General features: G+C 38.2%; 1 protein-coding gene across 4 annotated transcripts in view; it reads right to left on the bottom strand.

Moving 5' to 3' along the window:
- PARD3B (par-3 family cell polarity regulator beta) overlaps positions 1–25,681 on the bottom strand; it is a 980,882-nt gene that overhangs the window by 379,993 nt on the left and 575,208 nt on the right. For all 4 annotated transcript variants that reach the window (XM_038585495.1, XM_038585493.1, XM_038585496.1 and 1 more), the window contains exons 12-15: positions 19,325–19,495; positions 14,807–14,942; positions 7,232–7,331; positions 292–407 (exon numbers count right to left, since the gene is read on the bottom strand). In XM_038585495.1, the coding sequence (XP_038441423.1) occupies positions 292–407; positions 7,232–7,331; positions 14,807–14,942; positions 19,325–19,495 (523 nt within the window). The remainder of the gene's footprint in view (positions 1–291; positions 408–7,231; positions 7,332–14,806; positions 14,943–19,324; positions 19,496–25,681) is intronic.

Below are 25,681 nucleotides of genomic sequence, written 5' to 3'. Positions count from 1 at the left end.
AGGCGAGTTACCGATGCTTATGGCATTCAGATCATCTGGAAGGAATAATCACATTTTTCTGACCTATATGGACTACCTTATAAAAATGTCATTTACCTCTCATTTAAAAGGGGGTAATTACAATTAAATGTGGGAGAGGAGACAGGAAGATGGGATGACCAACATCCCCTCCTCCAGGCTTGGGCAGACTTTGCCCCCTACGGTTGGAGCTGAGGAAACAAAGGGAGGACATTCAGGAAGATAGATGGGCTGGCTGGAGCGCTGACCTGGATGTCACTCACCCTCACTTACCAAGGTCCATGCTCTTTGAGGCTTTCAGATTCATTGATTCGGGCTGCCTGGCCGGTGTCACAGATCTGAAGTGGATGTGCTGATCTGGAAAATATACTGCCGAATCCACCCCAGAGCTGTGGAAAGAAGCCATATGCCGTATTTAGATTTAGAATGATTTTTTTTTCTCTTTTCGTAAAGGAAGCAGTTCTCATTTTGAACCCAGCCCCTCGTTGTTCCCTCTCTAGCTCCCAACCATGTATTATCAACCGATTCTTGAATCTCAGGTTGCTTTTATGAGATGTAGCAACTCTATTTTTATGTATTTTATCACACTCTACAATTTAAATAAAATATTCTCTGGCTAATATCATGTTTTCCTCTTCACTGATTTCTGCTAATTGGGATCCTGCTGTACAATATATAACTTCAAATGGGAAAGCCGAGCCTGGAAAGAACTGGCACTTCAAAGGAGGTCACCAGATATTCGCAGAGCCTAAAAGCGGGGTTAAGAGATTTCTGAGGGCTAAGCATGCCCTTTCTTTCAAAACAAGTGAAAGGCTTATATCCTTCAGAGAAAACCATCTTGCTGAAAGACTGCTGGCTGCAGTGGCTTGGTCTTCAATTTTATTTAGGCCTATTTCCTAAAAGTAATGTTAATACTGAGAAAATATTCTGCTCATTAATAATATGAAAAGGAAATAACATCAAAAGCACAGTTGACAGTTTAGACACCAGATACATTAAATACCCATTATAGGCTTCCTAGTACTTGTAGTCAATCTCAGAGAATTCTATTTCTGCTAAATATTTTATTTATTCTGCTTGAGGATGGAGGAGATTATACAAGGGAATTATAGACAATGCCTTATTTCTTGGTCTAGAAATAAATCATATTTATAAATTTCATAAATTAAATTACAGCTGCTTTCTCCCTTGATATTCTCATATATTTAGAAAGTTAATATGGTGGCTCATTTCAGCATAACTTTATTCGAGTTTTAAATTCAGTGAAACTCAAATCAAGTATCTGATAAATCTGAAAGTACTGAAGTAGAGGTTTTCAAACAGTTGGGATTTGACACTATAAACAATAGAGCAACAATAAAAAGAATGAACTCTTACGAATGAGAATCCTTCTAAAATGTATAGGGGATCTTAATTTCTTAGCCAAATATACCAAAATAAGTTTAATCTTTTCTTGAAACCCATTAGTTATGCACATTCAATACTGCCTTGCAGCAATATTAAAATTAAAATGCAGCAATAATAATATTGCTGAGTGAATAAATGAACTTCCATTATTGTAATACAGCAAGTGGCTCAAGGAAGTACCCATGACAGGTGGCAGCAGAGTGCAGAGCTCAAGAGCCCAGATGCCAGAGCAAGCCTGGCTTTGCTCCTGTCTAGCTGTGAGACCCACGTACGTTACTGAACCTCTCTGTGCTTCAATTTCCTCATGCATAAAATGGGTATAACCACACTCCCTACTTCACGGGGTTGTTAAGAGATAAAATGAGTTTGTAAAGTAAAAATATAAAGATTTGTAAAGTAAAGGGCATAGATTCTGGAACAGAGTAAGTGCCAGTAGAAGAATTTAGGAAATAACTAAGCAAGTAAATAAGTAGACTTGCATTTGTTTCCCAAATGATCATACATTTTTGCTTTGCGAGTCCTTGATAGGATTTCTCAGGTTTCTTTCTTTCTCTGCTTTTGTCCAAGTCTCAGTAGACCCGTGACTAAGAGCCCCCTCTTCTATTTATTTTTAATTTTTTCCCTTTTTTCTAAGAAAATATTATTTTTTTAAGACTTTATTTATTTATTCGTGAGAGACACACACAGAGAGACAGGCAGAGACATAGGCAGAGGGAGAAGCAGGCTCCATGCAGGGAGCCCGATGTGGGACTGGATCCTGGGTCTCCAGGATCACACCCGGGGCTGAACCGCTAAACCGCTGAGCCACCCGGGCTGCCCAATATTATTTATTTTTAACTGTGGTAAGCTTGACACAATGTTTTATTAGTGTCAAGTATACAGTATAGTGACTCCAACAAGTTTATACCTCATGTTATGTTCATCACAAGTGTGGCTGAGGGTACTGTGTTGTGATGGTTAGGAGCCTGCACTTCAGAGCAATGTGCCAGGGTGTGTGGCCTCTGTGTACTAGTATGTACAGTAGACAGTATTAGAATGTGTAGAGTCGTAAGAAATAAAGATAACAGTATATGCTAACAGTAGTATCTAGAACACAAGGAGAGCTTAATAAAAGTGAGCTGGTAATTCTTTTATTACTGTAGGTTAGAAAGGGCCTGAGATAGTCTTCAGTGAAGAAATGGTACATAGTTTCATGAAAATTTCTCAAGAAATTCAAATCTACTCTTTATAAAGCTTTTCTTTTTTTCCTTTTTTTTTTGACTTCTTTGCTGGTATCTGACTTCTATTTTCATAGATAAAAACCACTGGCATATATAAAGTATATTAGATGTGGTAACTAGTGATGACAAATATGCCAATTGTGAGCAAAAATCCTTACACCACCAGTGTTACTGACACTGGCCTGGTGTAACAATAACACTCCAATTGTTTCGGCCCATTTTAAAGAAGAATTCTGAGAGGCTACTGTGAACATGAGCTTCCCCCCTGAGCCTTGCTGTTTTGGAAGCACTTGCCTTTAAATGTGTTATTCGACCTTTATTTGCACTTAGTTTTACATCCTTTGATCTCTTGTGATGATGTGGTTTTAGTGTCAGAAAGACTCATGGCCTTCACAGAATCCGAGAATTTAAGAGCCGGAAGGCATTAAAGATCACCTCATCTAACTCTTCATCTTATAGATAAGATACGGAGGCCCAAAGAGGAGGCTGATGTTCCAAGGTCACACAGTTGGCCAGTGGCAAAGTGAGGGCCAGGACTGTGGTTTCTTAACATTGTCTTTCTCAGAGCCATAAAAGTTGTGGCTAAAATGGTGGCCAGCCTGGGGTACAAGTGGGCTGATACTGACTCTATAGAAATCAAAAGTTTCCCTTTTTGTGCAGATTCATTTATTCTCTTATGCTGCTTGCATTCTACGTTAGCTTTTTGTTTCAGTAGAGTGCTACATACCATGAAGTAAAAAGGAAATCAAAGGGTTAACCCAAACAGATGCCCTATGTTACAATGAAAACCATTAGGGAGGTGGTTTAGGTCCAACATGAATATTCCTCATTAAAACTTAGGTCACACTGCATTTAAAGTGATCTGCTCAAGGGAGACTATGGGAATCTACCCAACTGAGTAACATACTGGTTAACCTGCTTTATTGTCTTACTTTACCAAACTAGGCAAATTAAATACAAAAACTCAAATTTTTTGAGACTTCTGGAAAACAATTATCCACATCCCCACTTAAAAAAAAGTAAGGTGGCAATGCCACTTGATGTAATAACATCAAGTAAGGATCCATCTAAAGTGAATTTTTTGGTACAAATATTTAGATACAATGAAAGCTAATCAAGAAATAAAAATCTGCTTTCTATAAATATAACAAATGTCCAAATATATACACTATATATACCTGAATGTATCCATTAAATTGATGAAAGTGATTTATACTCTATTGCCATTGCTTTGAATATGACCAAGTATATGTTTTGAAATCTTCGGTAGAAGGACCCACTTTGCCAAGGTACAAAATAAGAAATAAGGCAAGATACGGCTGATATTTAAGGAGGGAAGTGTAATATGAGAAATTACAGGAATAGAGCCAATATGAGCATATAGTGGACTTAAATAATGAGGTGCAGTATTGAATTAGTTACTGTGGAAATATTTTAGACAGTAAGTGAGACTAGTAAAACCATTTGTAATCTTATGCTACAAATTGAAAATTTTTGGAGGGAAAGGGTGACACAACAATTAACCAGAAAATATGACATATTTTAATTTTGAAGAAAGTTAGCATGTGCTCATGGCTGAGTGGGCTGCAGTGGAGGCTGTGGGAAACTGCAAGCTGACAGCAGGCCAAAGACATGTTTTAGATAAAGGCCATGTTTTCAGCATGAGCAACCAGGGAATCTATCAAATAGAAATGATGCTCAATGTCAAATTATGCTGCATAATGAATAAATAAAGGTAGCATGAAACATATGCCAGTGTCCTGAATGTGGTGACAAATCAGGAATGTGAAAGACATCGAAGACCCAGCCATGAATGTTCAAGGAGAACTGTCAGAAATAAAAAGGAAGGAGAAGAAGATTTTGAGAGGTATGGGAAAAAAAAAAAATCTGAAGTCTCAGGTGTTCATCCATGAATAGGCTTCAACAATTGGCTACTATGAGTGAGAGTAGATGCAGAAAGGGAGGAGGGAGCGAGGCGGGGAAGAGGGGGAGAAAGGGAGAGACAGACACAGAGAATCCAGAGAGAAGGGAGAGAGAAAAAACATGAACATGTAGGGAATAACCAAATGTTGTCTAAACTGTTAATAAAACTCAATATATTCCACCTGTTACTAATTTGCCTTAAACTCTCCCTGAGATATCACAGTAGAAAATATACTTCCTTTCTATGTATTTTGTATTTAGACACATATATTCTAAACTTTTGTCCAATAATTGGTGTCATAAAACTCTAAGTAACTTTCCAGTAAATTCCTGATGTCATTTTGGTTCAAGATACAGGCATTAAGTTTGATCACATGCGTGTCTCACTTCTCATGCAATAGTTGTTTTCTGTTTCACAAGACTGGCTACATCCCTAAAGCACCACTTTTCCCTTTTAGAGGGCTTTTAACTTTTTTTTTTTTTGAAAGCCAGGGCAGCCTCCCTTGCTCAGCCCTCCTGGCTCCCTTCCAGTCCTCCCTCCATCCCAAGTTCCATAGATCCCAAACCCCCCTGCTGCTGCCGGTCACCTAGGCAACGCAGCAGCTAGCAGGATGGTGCAGGTCACGAGATCCCAAAGGGAAGAGTTTCAAAGCTTTACATTTGTTCCTTCCATCTCAAAAATGTCTTTGGCTCTGCCCCTTCTTCTCCAGCCATGCTGTTCCTCTCTTCCTTCTTGCCAACCCTCTCTTCTCTTGCCAGTCCCCAGACTATCCTTGTTTGTGGCTTTCTCCATCCACAACTGAACTCACTCAACCTGATACTGTCCTCAGCACCTCCCATTGTTGTTCCCTCCCCCCAAGAAATCTGTGGAGACACTGAAGCAACCAAAAAGGCAGTTGCTAACTCCCGACAATTCCATCTCTGCAATATGTCCGATGCCCTCTCTCACCTGAAGAGCTTCTCCTCACCTGAAAGCTTCTCATCTGAAAGCTTCTCCCCACCCTCCCCAGTACAGATCCTTAGTACCTTTCACTGTTACTGCCCTAGAAAATATCCAGAAAGTCTCAGGCTTCAAGTGGATATTAACCTCTCTCCAGGTACCTAATGCATGTTGTACACAATTAAGACCCAGGTCTTATCGTGCTGTCTGCTGAAACCCTACCACAAGGTTGGACTATCTAATGAGGGAAGTCTGTATTCCTTATCTTTGCACTCTGGGCTTTAACATCTGGCCAGTCAGCCATGATACAAGTTGCACAAATCAACTTCCTTTCCCAGCTTCCTCTCTCTGAAATTCCCCTCCGTCCTGGGCCTTTGTCATGTCCACCTCCAATTCATACTTTGATATTTAGATGAAACGTCACTTTTCCCATAACATTTAACCCAATTCTTCCATCTGGAACCATTCTCCTCTACCTTGGACGTCCAGGGCTTTTTATCTATACCTTCTAGTAAATACTACTTTGTATCCTGTGTGCTAGTTGACATTTTTTTTACCTATTGGCCTACCATCTTCTTGAGGGTAGGCTTTATATCTGATTCATCTTTGCATTATCCCAACACTTTTGCATGTGTACAGATGATAAACAGTAAAGTAGAATGAATGCAATCATTTTTAAATGTGTTTTGTTATGGCCACCAAACTGTCATTTTTGCTTCAGGATGGAGGCAGGCAATGGAAATGAACAAAACCAAATATGTCCACATTTTCTTTCAAGAAACCTCTAGAAAAAAAAAAAAAGAAACCTCTAGAAAACTGATCTAGAACATTACTATAATTATCAATCCAGTTGGCAAAATTATATTTGAGTAAGATAGCTGACTTCAAAAATTTAGGAATCAGAGATAGCTAAATATATGTAAGCTTCTAGCTAATAGAGTTAGCTATACTCTTTTTGTGTTGCTTTATTTTTAGCAGATTGTAATAAAAAGCATAATAGGAATGACAACAGCATTGCTGCAAGAAAAATGAAAAAATTTCACAGGATTATCATGGGACATAGAATGGAATAAAATACACAGTTTTTAACAGCCATAATAAATACAGAAAATAGCAAAGGGGCAAGTTAATGATTTTTAAAACTCATCAGAAGAACAAAATCTATGAATTCCACGAGTCAGATGGTGTGTATACTTAGTAAATCTCTCTCTCTCATGCTTGTGAGATTCTAAAAATCATTGATTTTTTTGTTTCTATTACAGAGTGGATATAGTATTGGGCACTCTTTTCAATATTTTAGATTATATATGGTGTTGCTTTAATTTTTAGATTCCATTAACTTTCTTGGAACATTTATTTTTAAAATACCTGTAGGGTTTGCCAATTATAAATGAAAAAAAAAACCCACAAAGCTTTATGTCGTCTCAGTTTTATTTTATACCTTCCCATAGAGCCTTCTGAGTTCTCTGGTTTTTCAACATGTTAAAAGAAAGTTCAACAAGTTTCTTAAATATTTTATAATATATGATGAATCTTACATACCAAGAAGCAAAATATGAACACTCTAAACTATTAGTTTTAGCTGTGAGAAGTTTTCACTGAAAAGGAATTATAGATGCTGGGATTTCCACTGTGGAAAGAAATAGAGTTAAAATAAGGTTGCTGGGTTTTCCCAGAAACACCATAATGGGGGAACATTTACGATATATCATTTTATCAATACCTGTGGCTGTAATCTTCAGTGCCCAATTCCAGAATGGGATGTGGTGGTGGAGAAGGTGGGACCTCACTCTCGGCCCATCCGTCACTGGGAAGCAATAGCTCTAAAAAATAAAGAACCAATGAAGCTGTAGTAAATGGGAGGCAGAAGTGCTTGGTGCCTGACTTTGTTTCAGTTCATCTCACAGATGCAATTTTCACCAACACATAAACCAACCTTGAAATAAATAAGTCTTCCTACAGGACTGAAGGATTTGTATGAGAACTAATACAGCCCTGTATGAGGAAATCTAAGCCTGCTAATAGGTTTTTACACTGGTGACCTGCTGGCAATCTATGGCAAGTCAAGACTGTGCATCTTGAATATCTTTCCCTACCTATGAAAGGCCGACAGTCGCTCATGACTTGTGCTCTGTGGAAGATTAACAAAGTCATCTCTTTCATACCTTAACAGTTTTGTAAACAAAACTCTCTCATGAACACTCTGGATTATGTGGTGATTTAGGTATTTTCTTTAATGGCAAAAAGTACTTAAAAAATGAGATACTTTATATCTACTCACCATTTAGAGATGGTAGAGGGGAAGAAAATACTCTTTTTGCATCTGTGCTACAATGGAAATAAGGGAGTTTGAGGCCTTGGCAGTAAAAGACTAGGGTCAGACTTGTTTTTTTCACCCACCTAAAATGTACACTTTTTCAATCCATTCTATTTTGGAAAAAATAGACATGTATCCTATATATTACTACAACCCATAACAAGCAGGTCTGCTGAGATCTTACTACATAGCAGATATTGTGCTAAGTATTACGTACATTATGTCATTTAATGCTCATACTTATTACCAGTATTAATGAATGTATGAAAAGCATGAGAGTGCAGCCTGGGTAAGGGTAAGGTTTGTGCAACAAAGCTGCCATGTCTCTGGTCATGGCTCCCACTACTATATGAACTTGGCCTGTTTAATTTCTCTAAGCCTCGGTTTTTTAAAATCTATAAACTGGAGATGAGAATAGCTTCAGTACATGAATATAAGGATCATACTAGATGGTGCATATTCACACAGATTTACAAATGCAAAGTGCTAATAAGCAACTGAAAGATTACCACTCTATACGTCCTAAACTCTACTGTGTATCTATTATAGTGAGAGATTTGGTGAAAGGTGGATCCTATTTATTCTTGACTGTTGGAACAAGAGGAAAGCATCTCTATCCCTGTGAAGTGCTGCTGGTAACTGAACATGCTTAACCTACCCACGTGCCAGATGTGATGGTTACTTTTAGGTGTTAACTTGACCGGGCGCAGGGTACCCCAATATTTAATCACACACTATTTTGGGTGCTTCTGGGAAGTTGTTTCTTGGATGAGATTAGTATTTAAATCAGTAAAGCAGACTGTCCCCCAACAATGTAGGTGAACCTCATCCAATCGGCTGAAGGCTTGAGTAGAACCAAAATGCTGACCTTCCTCTGAGTAGGAGAGAATTCTTCCTGCCTGCCTGTTTTCAAGCTGAGATACTGGCTTTTTCCTGCCCTTGGACTTAAACAGAAATTTAACTCTTCCTAGGTCTTAAGTCTGATGGCTTTCACACTGGGGCTACCCTGTTGGCTCTGCTTGGTGTCTAGCTTGCCCATTCACCTTACAGACGTTGGGGCATGCCTGGCTCCATAATCATGTGAGCCAATGCCTTATAGTAAGTCTCATTATATTACATTAGCTATTATATGTTATTATTATATACATTATTATATATTATGCATTATATATTATTATATGGTGTATGATATAACGTATATTATACATTAAATACGTATAAATACATAGACAACCCATTGGTGCTTCTATGGAGAACCCTGCTCCAATGGAGGCAGTCGTAGCAGTGCTGACACATCCCTGGGTAGGAGGCTTGAAGCAGGAGATCTGATAAGCAAGGTGACCGTGGTATACAAGCATGGTTAGTAGAGGCAGACAGCACTATCCCCCTTCCTAGCCTCCCATCCAAGTGATGTAGTGATTTGGTAATATAGCCGCAGGTAGGTAGCCAGAGACTTGCTGAGAGGAATAGAACAGAAGGAATATACTGTGAACTGGAGGCAAGGGACATATTGGGACAATATTTTCCACTGGCTCTAATTTCTCTACCCTCAACTTCTTAGCCCATCTTTCACACTGGTGATATACAGAGCTGTGACCATGCAAATTGGCCTCTCAGAAACACGTCAGTTGCACAAAACAGCGTAGAGAACAATGGTCTATGCTTCTGACAGGCAACTTTAGCTCCTTATTACACATTAGCTCCCCAAGACTACTTACTGCTTCCCAAGCACAAGTCTGGACTTTCTTGCCTCAGTGGATTTGCTTCCATAACTTCAAAATCCACTCCCATCCATCAAAGTCCCACCCTTCTCTCAAGGTCCACCTCAAATACCATCACCTCTATGAAACCCTTACTATTTCTCTCAGATCTGTCAACAGTTTTAGAACAGTGGCAGAGAATACTAGTGCTCATTCTCCTTGTCTTCCTGCTTTCCTCCTGTACACACAGACCCCATTTCCCAGCCTTCTTTGAACCTAGACTGGGTCTTCCCAATAGCACATGAGTTGCTCTGGTCATTGACATCCCCAGTGTCAGCGGTTATGAAATGGTGTGCTCTCTCCACCTTTCCATCTCCCAGCTGCAAGCAGAAGTGGATGAGGCTCTAGAAATTGTCCAGCTACCAATGGAAGGTGTGCAGGTCCCTCAGTCACTGCATGGAGCACAGCCCCCATCCTCCTGCTGCCATGCACACCTCACTGGGTGGTGATAAGACAAGAAAAATATTATCACTGTCTTTATCCACTGACATTTGGGGTTTATTAATATTATAGAAAATTACTCCATTTACAACATTTATCACATGCTGCTTTTGCAATAAGCTATTGATCTACCATCTATATATCTATCTCTATTTCTCTTGCTGGACTATAGAGAAACTCCTCTTTATACTTTTTCTCCTCTCCCTCCTCTTCTTCAAATTCTTCAAATTTTATTACAATTGTTACCTTTACTATTTTTTTTTTTAGAGAGAGAGAGAGATTGCATTGCCAGGGGGCAGGGGGAGGAGGAAACAAAACAGCTCAGGTTGCCTCTATTACCTTTAAATTTTTATATCATCCACATGAACAATCTACATATTTTTAAAGTATCTTTAGGTACAGAGGCAAATTATCTTCTTTGTTGACTCTTTATCCCTGGTACATTTTGAAATATATTCAGATGCTAGAAGGAATTGTTTTTCTCTCTTGGCCTAAATACCTCTATTAACCCTACGTCAGTGTAAACATACGGAATTCTCTTCTGCCAAAAATTATTTTTCTGGATTTCATCACACATACAGGGTTAAGTCTTGATGGTCATCCTATATATATGCCTGTGAATGTTGACAGTGCATCCTCAAGTAACTACTTCATTCTTGACCCAATGACTCTTATTTTAATCATCATCATTTTTTTTTTTTTTATTGTTGTTAGTTGTTTTATGGACTCTGACCTGCTAGGGCCAGATCAGGAGAGTAGAAGAGATTGTGATTTTAGACCAGGGCTCAGTGAGCCCTGGTCTAAAAAAATCCCCCCGTCTGATTTTGTAAATAAAGTTTCATTGAACAGTTATGCTCATTTATTTACATACTGTCTATGGCTGCCTTTTCACTATAGTGGCAGGGCTGAAGAGCTGAAACAGAGATTCCTTGGACTGCAAAGCATAGCACATTTACTATCTGGCCCTTTAGAGATAAAGTTTGATGACCCCTGCTTTAGATTATTTAATTAAAAAAATTTTAAGCCAATTCTTGAGGGCTATAACAGCACTGTATTCTTTGAATCCCTGATAGTGAATTCTGCACAAGGAAGGTACCCAATAAACATCAGGCAAATTGAAAAGAATAATTCAATTTCTGATCACCGCTCCAGAGGTAGTGCCTTATGTGCTACAGAGGGGTGGACACATGCTGGCTCCCCAGAGAAGGCACATTAGGAATAATTATACATTATGTGTCTGCTCAAAGGACCCCAGGGAACATGGATCCAGTGAGGCAGGACACAGAACCAAAGGGCTTGATTTGAGATGGGGATGGAAGTCCTACAGGAGCCCTCACTGAGTAGTGATCCTGGGCAGACTTAGGGCAATGAGGGACTCACACATGGGGCTGGGGTGCAGTTGAGTTAAAAGGGGAGGGGAGGCAGGAGTAGAGTACAAAAGGGGAGACAAGAGCAATGAAAAGAGAATAACAGACTGGAGGCAAATGGTCCTTGTTACTTAACTATTACTTGTCTAGGGATAAGATCTGCCAGCAAAATTCTTCGAAAATACAGTGTTGGTATTTCCTGTTCTTCATTACCATTTAAATGCTTGATAGGATTTTATAAGTAAAACCTTGGGACACAGCCCCTGTCCTCATTACCATCTTGGAGCACCACACTCATTCTACTGCAAGCATTGCTAGCAATTCTCCAACACAAATGTGAATTTTCTGGTGTTACAATTTCTACAAACATTAGTTCTAAAAATGTCTTTTCCATGTAACAGCTTGACAGGAATATATATATATATATAATAACCAAGGAACTGTGGGTGGTATGTACTATTATTACAAAAATAGATGGAACCCAGCATATCAACATTGGGTTTTTAAATATACAAAGGAAAGGAAAAAGGGAAGAAAAAAAGAAGTTAATGTTTTGGCTGTAACAGTTCCTTTCCTCACTAGACATTACATTTTATCAACTCAATCCTGCTTTTCTGAAGGGGCTCCTTAAAAAACTTGGTAGTGTTAAGTCAAAACTCAGGTTTCATGAGTCTAGGTGGCCTCTTGCTACCTCACAGGCATCGGAAACTCAGAAACTCTCAGTGCTTCTCAAAATTTTAAATGTTTTTAATATTACAAAGAGGTGATCATCATGATATGCTTGTACAGCATCATGTTTACAAATTCTATTATATATATTTTTATCTCTAAGTCAATAGGCTTATATAAAAGTAAGAAAATTTCATCTACAGGGCTCTTAATGATTAAAATTTAATGAGTTTGCCTTAATAGGCCTAATTCTTTAACTCAGTATTGTATAACAGATCTACAAGGAAATAGCATAGATTTTTCCTCCTAAGGAAAAAAAAATGTTCAGTTCAGTCCCTTCTTGAAAGAACTGGATTTTTTTTTTTTTTGTCACTTTGGAAAATTGACATGGGGGGTGGGAGGAAGTAAAGCAGGAACCTTGTAGGTAACTGACCTGCATAGTTTTTCACTGGTGCAAAAAGTTGTTCTACCTGGATGTACATCTCAAGAGGAAGAGAACAGAGAGAGACTCCCAGTAGTTGTCTGCGGCCACATGTACCCAAAGGACCTAACTGTTCAGTGGAAATACAAACTCAAAACGTTCTATTGAAGTTTCAAAGTATTCTGACATTTTATTTTTAGAATGTGCTTCGCCAACTGGACTCTATTATTTATTTATTTTTTTACACGTGTATCCTTACACTTTTACTACTTCTATAGTTTCATTATTTTGGTCTTTGCTGTCCCTTCTAGAAATACTGTCCCATTTCCTCGAGTATCTCGACGTCCTTTAAAAATACTCTGTATAATTATCACTCCAGCATCAATATTTTATAGTTATTAAAAATGAGGGGCACCTGGCTGGCTTAGTTAGTGGAGCATGTGACTCTTGATCTCGGGGTTGTAAGTCCTTGTCCCATGTTGGGTGTAGAGATTATTTAAAAAGTAAAATCTCCAAAAAAAAAAAGAAACAAGATAGGAGATAATGCGCCCAATACTTCTTTGGATGTCACTGGTATCATTAGAAATAAAACCCTGAACTTGGATTGTCACTGTATCACATGTTGCTTGAGAATTAAACACCAATCAAATCATATAAAGCTTAGATATTTTAATACACATGGCAATGTTCTTGATCATTATATGGGCATGGCAGAGTGAAGGGTGTGTTGGTCTGTGGAAAACTTGCTGTTCCTTCCCCAGATTCTCCTGCTACTGTGATTTAAGATCTCAGAAAGAGATCTCGCTTTGTCAAGACAAATTTTAATTTCTTAAAGAAGATGAGAAAAGAGAGTGTTTCTTTATCTGATACAAAGTCAAGTGAGCTATTAATGGACATCCTTGGTATCAGGTGAAAGGACTTCAAAGTTTCAAGGGACTAATGTAAGGCAAGGTCTGTGCTGTGATTTAGGGAATGAACTTGAATCAGAGAGACAGAGGCTGGATCCAGGCTCTGCATGGATCAAGTATGTGGTCTCGGGTTAATTATTTACTCTCTATTTCTTCATCTGTAAAATGAGGATAATAGCATTACCCACTTCCAGTGTGCATGTAAATTGCCTAACACAGAATCCAATAGTCAGTAAACACTTAATAAATAAATGGTCACAGCTGTTGCTGCTACTCTTACTAAAATGGAGGAAGTCAGAGGAAAAAAAAAACAAATGTTCCATTCTGATGAAACAGCTTAATTCTAGAAGAATCTGAGATATACAATCCTATTCTGATGGAGTTCTAAGAGTTTAGAATTTGTCCCCACATAGTTAAATTTTGGTAACATCTTAAATGTAAATAAGGGATCAATTACATCAAGAGTACCTGTATTGAATAGATTACTATGCAACCACCGAATGTAATGCTGTAAAATATTCAGCGACATAGTGAGATGATCATAATGTATTATTAATTAAAAGAGCAATTTCCTAAACATTACATATATTTCATTTTCATTTCATTTTACATATGCATATTTGTATGAAGGAAAGATTTGAAATACAGATGTAAAAATGTTATCGATTAGTATCTTTGATAGAAGTATGAGTAATATTAAATTTTCTTTTTATTGCTTTTCCCTAAATTTTCTGTAATGAATATGCATTGCCTTTGCAATACAAAAAACTTAAAGCTATTTTTTAAAAAAAAGGATATGCAAAGAAATAAAAAAAATTTTTTTTCTTGGTGACCAAAAGTATGATTTTTTAAAAACAAAGGAAAGGCCAAATGTTTTACATCTTGAGCTCTACTAGTACAGAATAATAAGAGAAAGATAATGTAGTGAGGGAGTAACAAGAACATTCCAAATGTTACATTATGGTCTCGGTTAATGTTATTTACCCCATTCTTCCTAGAATCAAGCATAAATCTGGGAATCATATTATGACTATCTTATGGTTTAATACTAGTCCATACATTTTTTAAGTTTAATAGTTATTTACATTTGATAACTCCTATAATTAAAATATTGTTAAAAAAATAACAGTTTGCTTTAGTTTCTCTAGGCATGGTTTGTTTTACACATAATCCTCCATGTTTGGGGCAGCAAGCATAGAAACTGTTACTTAAACCTGAGGCAATGCCAGGAATCTGCTTCACAACTTCTGAGTCAGCTCTTCCACCCATCATCTCTCCGTGTTCATGACTCAGAGTAACAAAGTCTGCACTTAGTCTAATTAACTTCTCTGTTTTCTATTTTTTTTTTTAAATAAAGAGATAGTCTTGTGTTTTCTCATGCTATTTGCAATAGATGGAAATGGATAGACTCTTACCTTTCTGTTTGTCTTGTGAACTGTAAGCACCAAATGGATGCAATGAGCTATGATCATTTCTCCTGGAGGTGGCTATTGTGGTTTGAGACAAATTCTCAAAGCATGGCTTAGAAAATGTCCCACACTCTGTAGGCTCCTAAGGGTTGAAAAGAAAAATTACATTTGCTTTTTTAATATGTATGAACTTGGTCAATGAGAGCGAAATAGGAGAATGATCAATGCAAGCTCTTCCAGAAGTCTACTGCATATACACTCTCAACTGAAAAATCAAAATGGCCTTATCAGTTAAAATATCTGTGAATATGAAATACAAAAATACTGACAATGTGGTGCTAAGGATTGGGAGTACTCATAGCCAACATAAGAGAGGATTAACTTTATTATTCTTTCCCCCCACTTACAACTGGCTTCTTTCAAATTTTCTTCCATCTGGGAATACAGCTTGTGGCAGTGTCAACACAAGAATACGGTTCATGCCAAGGGTGTTTTTCTGCCAACCAGCTGGTTGCTCTCTCTCTCCCTCAGTGACTAAGTGCATATGCTCTAGGACAAGTCAGAACCTAAGCAGGTTGCCATGAGTGTATCCCACTGCAGATACTAGGTCTTTTGGCCAGAAGCTAAGACAAACTCTGTGACAATGCCAGGCAGTGGTTCTCCTGAGCTTTTTATCACTTTTTGATATTTTCCCCCTATTTTGATGTTGACAGCCTGCAAATTTACAGTGTCCTCAAAATGGCTGCAACCAGAGCAACATGCCCACAAAACATGTTACACAGGTGGGAAGAGGTAGCAGAGAAGGGCCAGTTATGGAGAGCTCCAGCTATGTGTTCAAGAGGATTGAGACACAGAGAACTGGGTTCTGCTCTTGCTTGGATTGTCTTTCTAACAGATTTCAAGGAAAAAGTGTGGAAGCCATCTCATGGTTGTGTCCTTGACCATTTGTGAGAGGAACAGGCCACTAACAGAAACACAGATCTGATCCCCAAAGCTCTTTCCTTCTGAGCAAAGCATTTGGCCAGAACAATTTTATTATACTTTCTGCTCAGTTACAAAAACTCAGTATCCTGATAAACAAAATATTTAAAACATTCAATTTATGCATACTAAATAACTAAAATGTTTTCAGCTGCCAAAGGTCTGTTAGCTTCTTGTCGAGGCTTATAACACTCTTCCCACACTAAGTGCTCCCCTCTGCCTCTGTACTGCTAGTCAAACCAAATTCAGCAAACTACTCTAAATTGAAGTTGGAGCCCCGGCAGGCAGGAGAGTTAAGACTTACTTCACATAGCCTTGTGCTTTCACAAGAACAACAAGAACCAAAGGAAAAAAAATTTTTTTTTCTGCTTTTCCAGCCCTTTGATAAATGACACAATCGATATCCCAACAACTGATCAGTAACCAGCCTAATTAAAGTATCCAGCTTGTAAAATAGAGCTGTCGTGCAGCCCTCCATTAGTGTCCCAGCCAATAAAAAATATAATGGATTTTTAAACATATTCCGCTTCTACCAAGATGAACTTGTAGTGGGGGAGGGAAATGTTTTGGAGAAGGGGGGATAAAAACAGGTCATAACCCATTTTTTAATACTAAGTCTCTAGGCTCAAATAGAATTACAATTGAACCTCAAGCTCATCCTTTGAAAAACATGTTTCTGTTTAAAATGATTTTGATTCAATCAGGGACTCATTATGTATTCTTCACGAGGTCCTCATCAAAACTGTTTACGTATCTTGTACATCTGGGTAATGTGGGAAAATACTCCAACAACTATATATTTTGACTTTTCTTAAGTAGCTTCTTCAATTTTTTTTATATCAATATAATGTTCAAGTAACCATTTTGGTATTCTTGCCAAATCTAACTAATTGATTTGCCTGAATGTATAAGCAGTGCTGAGACCTTTTTCTCAGTTATGATGCTTTTTTATTGTACCTGAGGGTGATTGCTGCTCCACAGGAGGAGCCACCAAAAGCATGAATGCACAACATATGCTTTGACACAGTAAAGCATAGAACTGGGAGATCAAATAGCTGCAGAAGTGGTTTTTTTCCAATTTAATAAAGATTAGTTGTACATTAGAGGCTGCTGTCTTTATAAGAAAAAAAATGCTTTTTAATCTTCGTGGGTACCACAGAGATTCCCGATAGCTGAGAGCACCAGTGCCTGCCCATTCCCCATGGAAAGCATGTAAATATTAGGGAAACTAAAAAGGAACCTTGTTTAAATGTCCTCATCAAAATTGCTTTTTGTCCCATTTCTTAATTCCCAATTAATTTCCTGGTGAACTACATTAATAAGACACTTCCGAGGATAGGCAACAAACCAAAAGTTTAGCACTTGCTTCTGATGGAATAATTGTCAACCCACCTCAGAGTGGGAAAGTGGAAATACGTGCAACAAAGAAGAATGTAAATGATAAAATGTTCAACTAGATGAGCCCAAGTACAGAATGCTTACCCACCACGCATGCATCTGTTTTAGGAAAAGACATGAAATTAAGGAAGGGGAGAGGGGGTGAACAGAACAACTAACAATTGTGTTCATTTTTTCTTTCTTTCTTTTTTAACTTTTGCTATTTGCACAAGTATGGTACTCTACAGCAATGCCTTCTAGACTTTTCTCTTAGTTGAAATATCTTTGTTCCAAGAAATCCTAAGGGAAACATAGTAAACAGATGCATAGAATGGGTTGGCTTAGGAGCCCACGGGCCATCCTTCACACCCAACTCTGACAACTGGGTACCATGAATCCCAAGCCTCTAGAGTTAAGAATCAAATTAAAAACCAGAAAGGAGCCAATTCCATCATGGATGGAAGCAATAGATCAGGGTTTTATAACTATGTACATAAGTAAAATCCATTAAATATTCATGGAAGCCTCTCTGTCACTTAAGCAGACACAAATGTTGAAAACGAGTTGGCTCATTATATATAGTCTCCAGTAATTGGCCAATTTACATTTATTTAACATTTACAAGGTTATGTACAGAAGAGTAAAAAGGTACAGTTACTCTCTTCCAATAGCTGATAATATAACAAAGTGAGATATAGTTTATAAGTTTACTACTTCAGCTGACCCTTTCAGATAAAGTAGGTCTCAGATGCATCTTTTATTCATTCATTCGACAATATTTATTAAGTGTCTACTGTGTGCTGGGAAATGAGGATACATTAAGGAATAAAATAGACAACAGTATCTGTCATATGCAAGTACTGAGTGCTCAACTGTGTATGTCTTCACATAGACAAAAAATGGACAATCTGGGATTTTTAATTCAAATAATCCAAACCTTTAGAGACTATGCTTTTAACTACTAGGAGCTCCAACTACCTTCTACTATTGTTTAATTTGAAAAATCCTCTCTTTTTTATTTTTAAGTTTAACTTATTAAAACTAATATTTTATTTTAGTGTGTTAAAAGTATTCTCTGTTAACTCTGCTCATTACTGCATTACACAGACATTACTTGTCCTTAGAGACTATTTGTGCAATTTGCTAATCTTTTTCTTTATTCTAAACTATGATCAACTGTTTTCTTCTTACATTTTCTTAAAAATCTTCAGGAGCATTTAATAATTTAGGATGCCTGGGTGGCTCAGCAATTGAGCCTCTGCCTTTGGCTCAAGTCGTGATCCCACAGTTCTGCGATCAAATTCCGCACCAGGCTCCCCGTGGGGAGCCTGCTTCTCCTTCTGCCTATGTCTCTGCCTCTCTCTGCATCTCTCAGGAATAAATAAATAAAATCTTTTAAAAAATAATTACTTTTCATATAAAGGGAAAATAATGTTTTAAGAATATTTTCTATTTATTATAAATATATTAATATACTTATATGATTTAATAATATAATCATGTAATATAAATATAATCATATGTAAGTGAAATGTTCAGGGATATCAGCATTCAAGAACATTTTATGCTTACACTCCATGTGTATGTATAAATATCTCTTATGTTAAAAAATGCATAAAAATCATGATAAGATGCTGCAAAAATACTTATTTAATTAAAAACATTTATTTAATAACATGAAGTAGGCAGCTTGTTTAACAGATCATGTTTTAAATTAGTGAAGTCCCAGATCTATAGTGTCCATGTGCACACTGTGGGGGAAAATATACTGCATTATTAACAATCTTCACATTAAGCACTGTATATATCTGGTTAAGAATTTTCTAAAGTATGGACATATAAGCACATCAATCAAAAAGTATATAAAGATGTTTAATAGTTTATTATAGGAGTAAAGTCCAAAGCTCTAGAAATTTCTGGGGGAAAAAAAACCTAGAAAATATGGACCTGTTACATTTGATAAATTACTTACTTTACATGCATGTTTTTATACCTTTTAGTTATACCTATAATATACAACCACGTGTTGGCCACATAAATCCAGCAGAATCCTTCTGGGGTGTATTTTTCCAGTTTCAGAATCAGTAGGATATTAAGTGATAGAACTTTGCACAATTTAGGTGGTCATTTGGGCAATTTGCTGAAGGAACTAAAGACATGCATCACCTCCAGTGGTCTCTCTGGTCTCCGCAGAATCACCAATTGGATCATCCCTCGAATGTTTCCTTCCATGGACATTGATCGCCTCAGTGTCTCCATAGCTTCATGGTTGGACTTTCCCAAAAGAGATTCCCCATTAACAGCAATCAGCTGGTCATTCATCCGTAGACGACCATCCTAGGGCAGAGCAAAGAAAAACATTATTAAACAGAGAAAAGTATGGTGATGATGGATGGCTGTTTCAGGAGAAGTTCAAGTTAAAAAAAAAAAAAAGAAAGAAAGAAAAAAAAAAATCCAGCCATTAAGAATGATTTATTTTCTATGGCAGAAAAAGGTTCTGGAGCTTATCAAATAGTCACAAATACCAACAATAATGAACTGTGTGAAAGTATGTTTTAGAAATCTCAGAGTCCCAAGCTGCAATAATTTAGACATTTATATAATATCTTTTACCTAAATCTTTGGCAAGCATGCTAATCTAGTCCAATTCTGCCATTTTTGCTGGCAGAGATCATGTTGGCTCAGGGAAGGGGGTTTGGAAACAAAAGGAAGTGGTCATATCACTTGAAACAGGGCTTAGCATTTTGAGGCACAGAGACATTATGCTCAAATGTTGCATATTTGACAGTGGTAATGTGTCTCCTAGATATTACCGCCAGCTCTGTTGAACAGTGCTGAAAAAAAAATCTCATGTAATTTTCTCTAACACAACCAAAAAGTTGCTAGTCTGCTAGTGTGCAATAGAACACAGGGGTATGCAGTGAAGGATCACTTTGCTATGATGTCTTCTGGCAGAAAAAGCACGACAAAAGAGACTGTTGAGCTTTTTGCAAGGAGGTCTGACTGATGAGTACTTTTACCCAGAATCTTTAAGAAACCACGCGTTACAAAGTGCATGAAGCTCAACATGTGGATAGGCAGTTTGGACTTTAGTCTAAATCACTTCTAGGAACTAGTCATGTTCAGCCAGGAGCATCACATTCTCCAGTTGGCAGCTCTGCCAACAAAAGACTTGAGTGGACCAGAGTGCCTCTCCCCAGTGGGCAGCCTTGAGGAAAGAATGCTCAAAATACTGACAGGTTAGGGAATGCCTTATACCTGTTTTCACACTGGGGTAGAAAGTTCTCACTACGAGGCAGGTGCAGTTTTAGGAGGGTTATGATGCTGCTACTGCTGCTAATAAACTTAACAGAAATACTAGTATAATAATATGACAAGCTACCTTCCTGGAGATTTTTTCCATAAATTATCTCTAGTGCTTCTCACAGAACTCAAGATCTAGAACAATGCTTTTATTCACATTTTATAGATAAGGAAACTGAGGCAGGGAAGGGCTGTAACCTGTCCATGTCACAAAAGCAAACCAGAGACAAACTGACCCAAGTTCTGGTTACATGTACCTTGGCTCTTCTAGAGTCTCTCTTCTATAATTCTCTTTGTTCCCTGGTCTCTAGACTAGTTGTACATCTCTAAAATAGGAAAGGAAAATATTGAAGAGGTTTTGCGGTAGAATCTGGGATCCATGTTCAAATTAAGAGAGTAAAATACAAAAGAATAAAACTTCCCTAAGAAATGAGAAAACCAGACATACAATGAACAATAGGACCAACTGTGCAGCTTTGGGAGAGAAATCCTGTGGACAAGTTGATAAACTTTGACTAATTCGGTAGCAGATGGTCACAGGAAGTTCTTCCGCTGACAGCAGGGGAAAGGGTGAGTGGTGAAAGCTGCTCTGGAGAGCTAATGCCCTGATGGAGATGCACTGAATGTGCCACCTGCTGGAGAGGGCGCTGCTCCTGCAGGATCTCAGGGGCCACCGGAAGGAGCACATGCTCCTGAATGAAGGAAATGGGACAGCAAGGCGACATGATCGATCAAGGAGGGCATCCCATCAGAGAAAAAAGTCTGAGTGGACTGCCTCCACAGCGCGTAATGTCACCTCCCTTCCTCTTGTTTTCCCACTCCACTTAACCTTTACCCTAATTTGGAGCAAATCTGGAAATGAGATTTACAGGAAAGGCCAAACAAGAAAGAAATCTCTCCATTTCTATGATCTAATTGTGAGTGAGGCACAGAAAGACTGAGGTTAAGGTTACACAAAACAGGGTAAAACAAAAACAACCTTAATGGTTTAGTCATGCGAGGTGAGACATGACTCAAGAAATCATTCTGTTCCATTTTGGTCTTTAGCGGAAGGAGGATTATTGGGTTGAATCTTGAGAAGGAGGTTGGGAGGGTCACTAAAAATTGGATGTAGATTTTTAAGGAGGAGAAGGAAGCAGAGGAGTTGGATCAAGATCCTAGCTTTGTGAACAGGAAATGAGGTCTAGCATTGGATTTGTAGAGGCTTAGTCTTGGCAGGACACCTCGTCCTCTATGATATGAAGAAAGATAAAGATCGAAACTCTTTGGGTATCTCTGGAATGGAGGAAATAAAATCTGAGCGAGATTCCACCTGGTAACCTCCTGTGAACCTTCTCTGTGAAGTATGGGGCAAGGTCTAAGTGAAGAGGTGAACAAGAAATAAGGAGATCTAAGGACCTTTCCTTGGTAAAAATAATCTCTTACCAACAGGTACTAAGTACAAACTTTCATTTTTAGCTGCATTCCAGATCTCAAGCATACACGGCACTACATTGAAGTGGAACATATTTGCTGTATCCAAGTCCAAAACAAAAAAGGCAGATCAGGTCACCGCAGGGCAGCTGGGATTTTTTTTTTTTTTAGAAGACACACACATTTATCACAAGCATCACTGGAGAGCTGTAGGCATGATAAAAATCCACACACTCTCATTTCCAGGCTTGGCTGGTCTGTTGCTCTTGGTGTGTGCTTTCTCTGTATAAGATAAATGATGGGTAATTTCATTAATGGTGATGCCAGTAAGTGCCATGTTGTCCTAACATTTAGAATATAATCACAGAATTTAGAGCTGGAAAGGTCCTTCGAGATCATCTTATCCAACCTCTTCTGTTTACAGATAAATAATGTGATGCCCAAAGAGGATGCAAAATCATTTATTGAACTCCTCTTAAGAGAAGGCACTTCCCCGTGGGCTAGGACTTGCTCAGCTAGTTAGGGTAGGGTCAGAGCTAAATCAGAAGAGACCAAGTTCTGGCTTCTTAGCATTTTCTGTTCCCTAACCATTCTCTCAGCTACGTAGATGACAATGACTCGTTCTTGAAGAAATAATGCTTCAAGAAAAAAACTTTCAAAAAAAAAAAAAAAAAGAAGAAAGAAAAAACTTTCAAAACCAGAGAGGACAATATGCCACCAAATGCCTCCTAGAATAAAATCCCCTAAAAAATCCAGAGTCAGACAGCAGAAGGTATGGTGACTGGTGTGTGTGCTGGGGGATAGCAGGACAACTATTGTCTTCTATAGAAGCAGAAGACAGTTTGTTCACCTTTCTAGCTATATGGACATAAATGCATATCCATGTCGGCTCTTGATCGGAAATGAAAGTGATTTAATGGAACGCTCATTAAATATCTCTAACTCAGACTCATTAAATATCCCTCATAATTGTGTATGCCCATTGCGTATGCTTTGGAATAATCTTGACCAAGAAAAGCACTTTTTTATGGTTTTATCTTTTTCTATTAAATACATTGTTTAGGTAAATACTTAGACATGAGAATGCTAACTCTTATCAGCTGATTTTATATAAGGGGATTCAACTATCCAGGGATATAACTCAGTAATTTTAGAATATTTATTTCATTGCAATTTGGGTCATGCTTGTGTTTGTTAAAGAAAAAGAATCCCTTTCTGGTATAGATGGAATGTTGGTGTCCCTCATCCCCAGCCCCTCTTCCAAATACATATGTTCCAAATAAGTGAGGTTATTAGGATGGAACCCTCATGAATGGGATTAGTGCCCATATAAAACAGGCCTGGGAGAGATCCCTCCCCTCCTCTGCCATGTGAGGGTACAGCAAGCAGACGGCTGTCAACCGTAAAGGGCTCTCAATAGACACTGAATCTGATGGTGCCTTGATATTAGAGTTCAGCCCCCACAGCTGGGAGAGATAAACTTGTTTTCTATAAGCCACTCAGTCTATGGTGGTCTGCTAATGCAGCCCGAACAGACTAAGACACTTTCCTTCCTATATTACTGCCATCAGATCCCTAACTAACAAGACTCCTCACCTCTGGCAACCATACTCTTCATCTCTGGCCACCCCTGATAACTGACTCTATCCATCCTCAAGCCAGAGGTGAATAAAGGAAGTTCCCCAAAGAGGCAGGAGAACAGAATAAAGATAAAAAGTAACTTCCTTAGGACACTGTAGGGCAAATAAAAACTGGTACAAGATTTAGGTCTTTTCCATGTCCTGGGATTGCTTCAAATCTCATGAGCCCTAACCCAGTTCTAATGCAATAGGATGAGTGGACTAGGAGATAAGATGTTTGAGTGTTACATCTCACTTTTACTGAGCACCTAATATAGGCCAGTCCTTGGTCAAATATTTTATATATGCTCTCTCATTTTTTCTCACAATGACCCTATGAAAGAAATACCACTCTCCACTATTTAAGAGATATAGAAGTAGAGACTCAAAGAGAAAAAGTGATTTGTCAAGGTTATGGGCATGGCTAAGTGTCCTTGTCTCGGAGTCAGATGTAGATGTTGTGCTATGTTTCTTCTAAAATCAGAGTTCTAGAGATGCTTAGAGACGCTACAATTATTAATGACAATAGTTATTTAATGAGTTTCTTCTTTGGATAGCCATTGTGCTAAATTCATTATGTGTACTAGACAATTTAATCTTTACAGCAATCCTATACATGGGGGACTGTTGCCCTCATTAAGAAACAAGAATTCAGCCTCCATGTCACATTTTCTTTTTTACAAGTCACATTTCTAAAGTAGATTTGAGCTAGGACTGGAATACACTGAAGGCCATGTTTCCAACTTTTTTGCTAGTGATTCTTACTTTTATGGACTCTTAGACTCCTTTGAGAATCTAATAAAGGCTACAGATTCTCACCTCTTAAAAACAAATATTCACACCACAGTTTCTCCCCAGCTGCACATTTGGAGCAGACAATTATTTGTAACGTGGGCAGTCATATACTTTGTAGAATGTTCCATGTACCCGCTGAAGTATATCCATGATTTTCAGGGGTCTAGTGACCTTGTATTTTAGCACCTGTTGTGGTCAATGATGCCTGGGTACTACTATCATTACCATGATTACCTGTGACACTGCATGGCTTAATCCACCTCTTTGGACCAATTCTTTGTAAGGCCCCTTTACCTCTAAAGTTCTCACAAACACAGAGGGGAGAGTAAGAAAGCATAAGCGAAGACCTGGCCTCTGCAAGACATGAAACAAGCATGAGGGAGAGGGCTGGCTTTCTCGGGAGGAGCTGGCTAGAGCCCAAGGCCAGTCCGCATTAGGCCAGGGTGTTGAGAGGATTAATCATGAGCAGATGTCGGCTCCTGCCTCTGCATGTTTCTAATGGGGCCCTCAGTAAAGCCTCCTGGGATATTATCAACACCCGGAGCCCAAACCCCAAAGCCTGACTTCAGACGGCAGAGCAGGATTTCCCTGGAGTGGGCTGGGACTCCAAGCAAGATGACACCTGATTGAGGGAAAGGATTGTCCTGAACAAATCCTTCACAAGACCTAAAATCATTCCATGACAACATCTGCCTACCATATTTCTGAAAAAAAAAAAAAAAAAAAAAAAAATCCAAGCTCAAAAAGAACTGCATTCCACATTGAAATCATTTGACTTCGTTGAAAAACAACAGCAGTGAAAGGAAAAGAAAAAAAAATCAAGATTTTAAGGTATAATTTTTAAAATCAAGAAAGTTGATAAGACCAGAAGCATGTAAGTTCTTGTCCTGAAGAATATCTACCTACATTAATCAACATTTTACATCATCTGTCCCAATGCAATTTCAACCAACATGAACAGGACCAATTCTCCCCAAGTAAGAGTTTTATTTTCCAAGGACAAGAAATTGTATTCTGGGGTATACACTGTGGAGACATAGTCCATATTTCTCCTTCTGTCCAAAATGTCCTTTGCATTCCTGCTCTTCCACTGAATGTTTATCTATCCTTCAGAACAAGGCTCAGCAACTGCCTTCCATTCATAGATTTCTTCATAGGCAGAATTAATTGCTCCATCATCTCAACAATTAGGATCTTTAATGCTCATATACCACATCTTTATCATACTAGAGTTGTTTATATTTTTAACTTCTTATGTCACCAGCTTCTTAGACTATGGAATGAATTGCTTTGAATTCCCTATCTCCAAGCTACTGTATATTGCAAACTCACTATAGATGTTCAAGAAGTTCAGGCTAAAATGAAGTCACTTGAAAAATCTTTCATTTGGGTG

Source organism: Canis lupus, chromosome 37 (assembly GCF_011100685.1).
Source record: "Canis lupus familiaris isolate Mischka breed German Shepherd chromosome 37, alternate assembly UU_Cfam_GSD_1.0, whole genome shotgun sequence".
In the NCBI taxonomy this organism is placed as follows: Eukaryota; Metazoa; Chordata; class Mammalia; order Carnivora; family Canidae; genus Canis; species Canis lupus.
The sequence above is the reverse complement of the archived record's forward strand: the minus strand, read 5'-3'. Positions and strand labels throughout refer to the sequence as shown.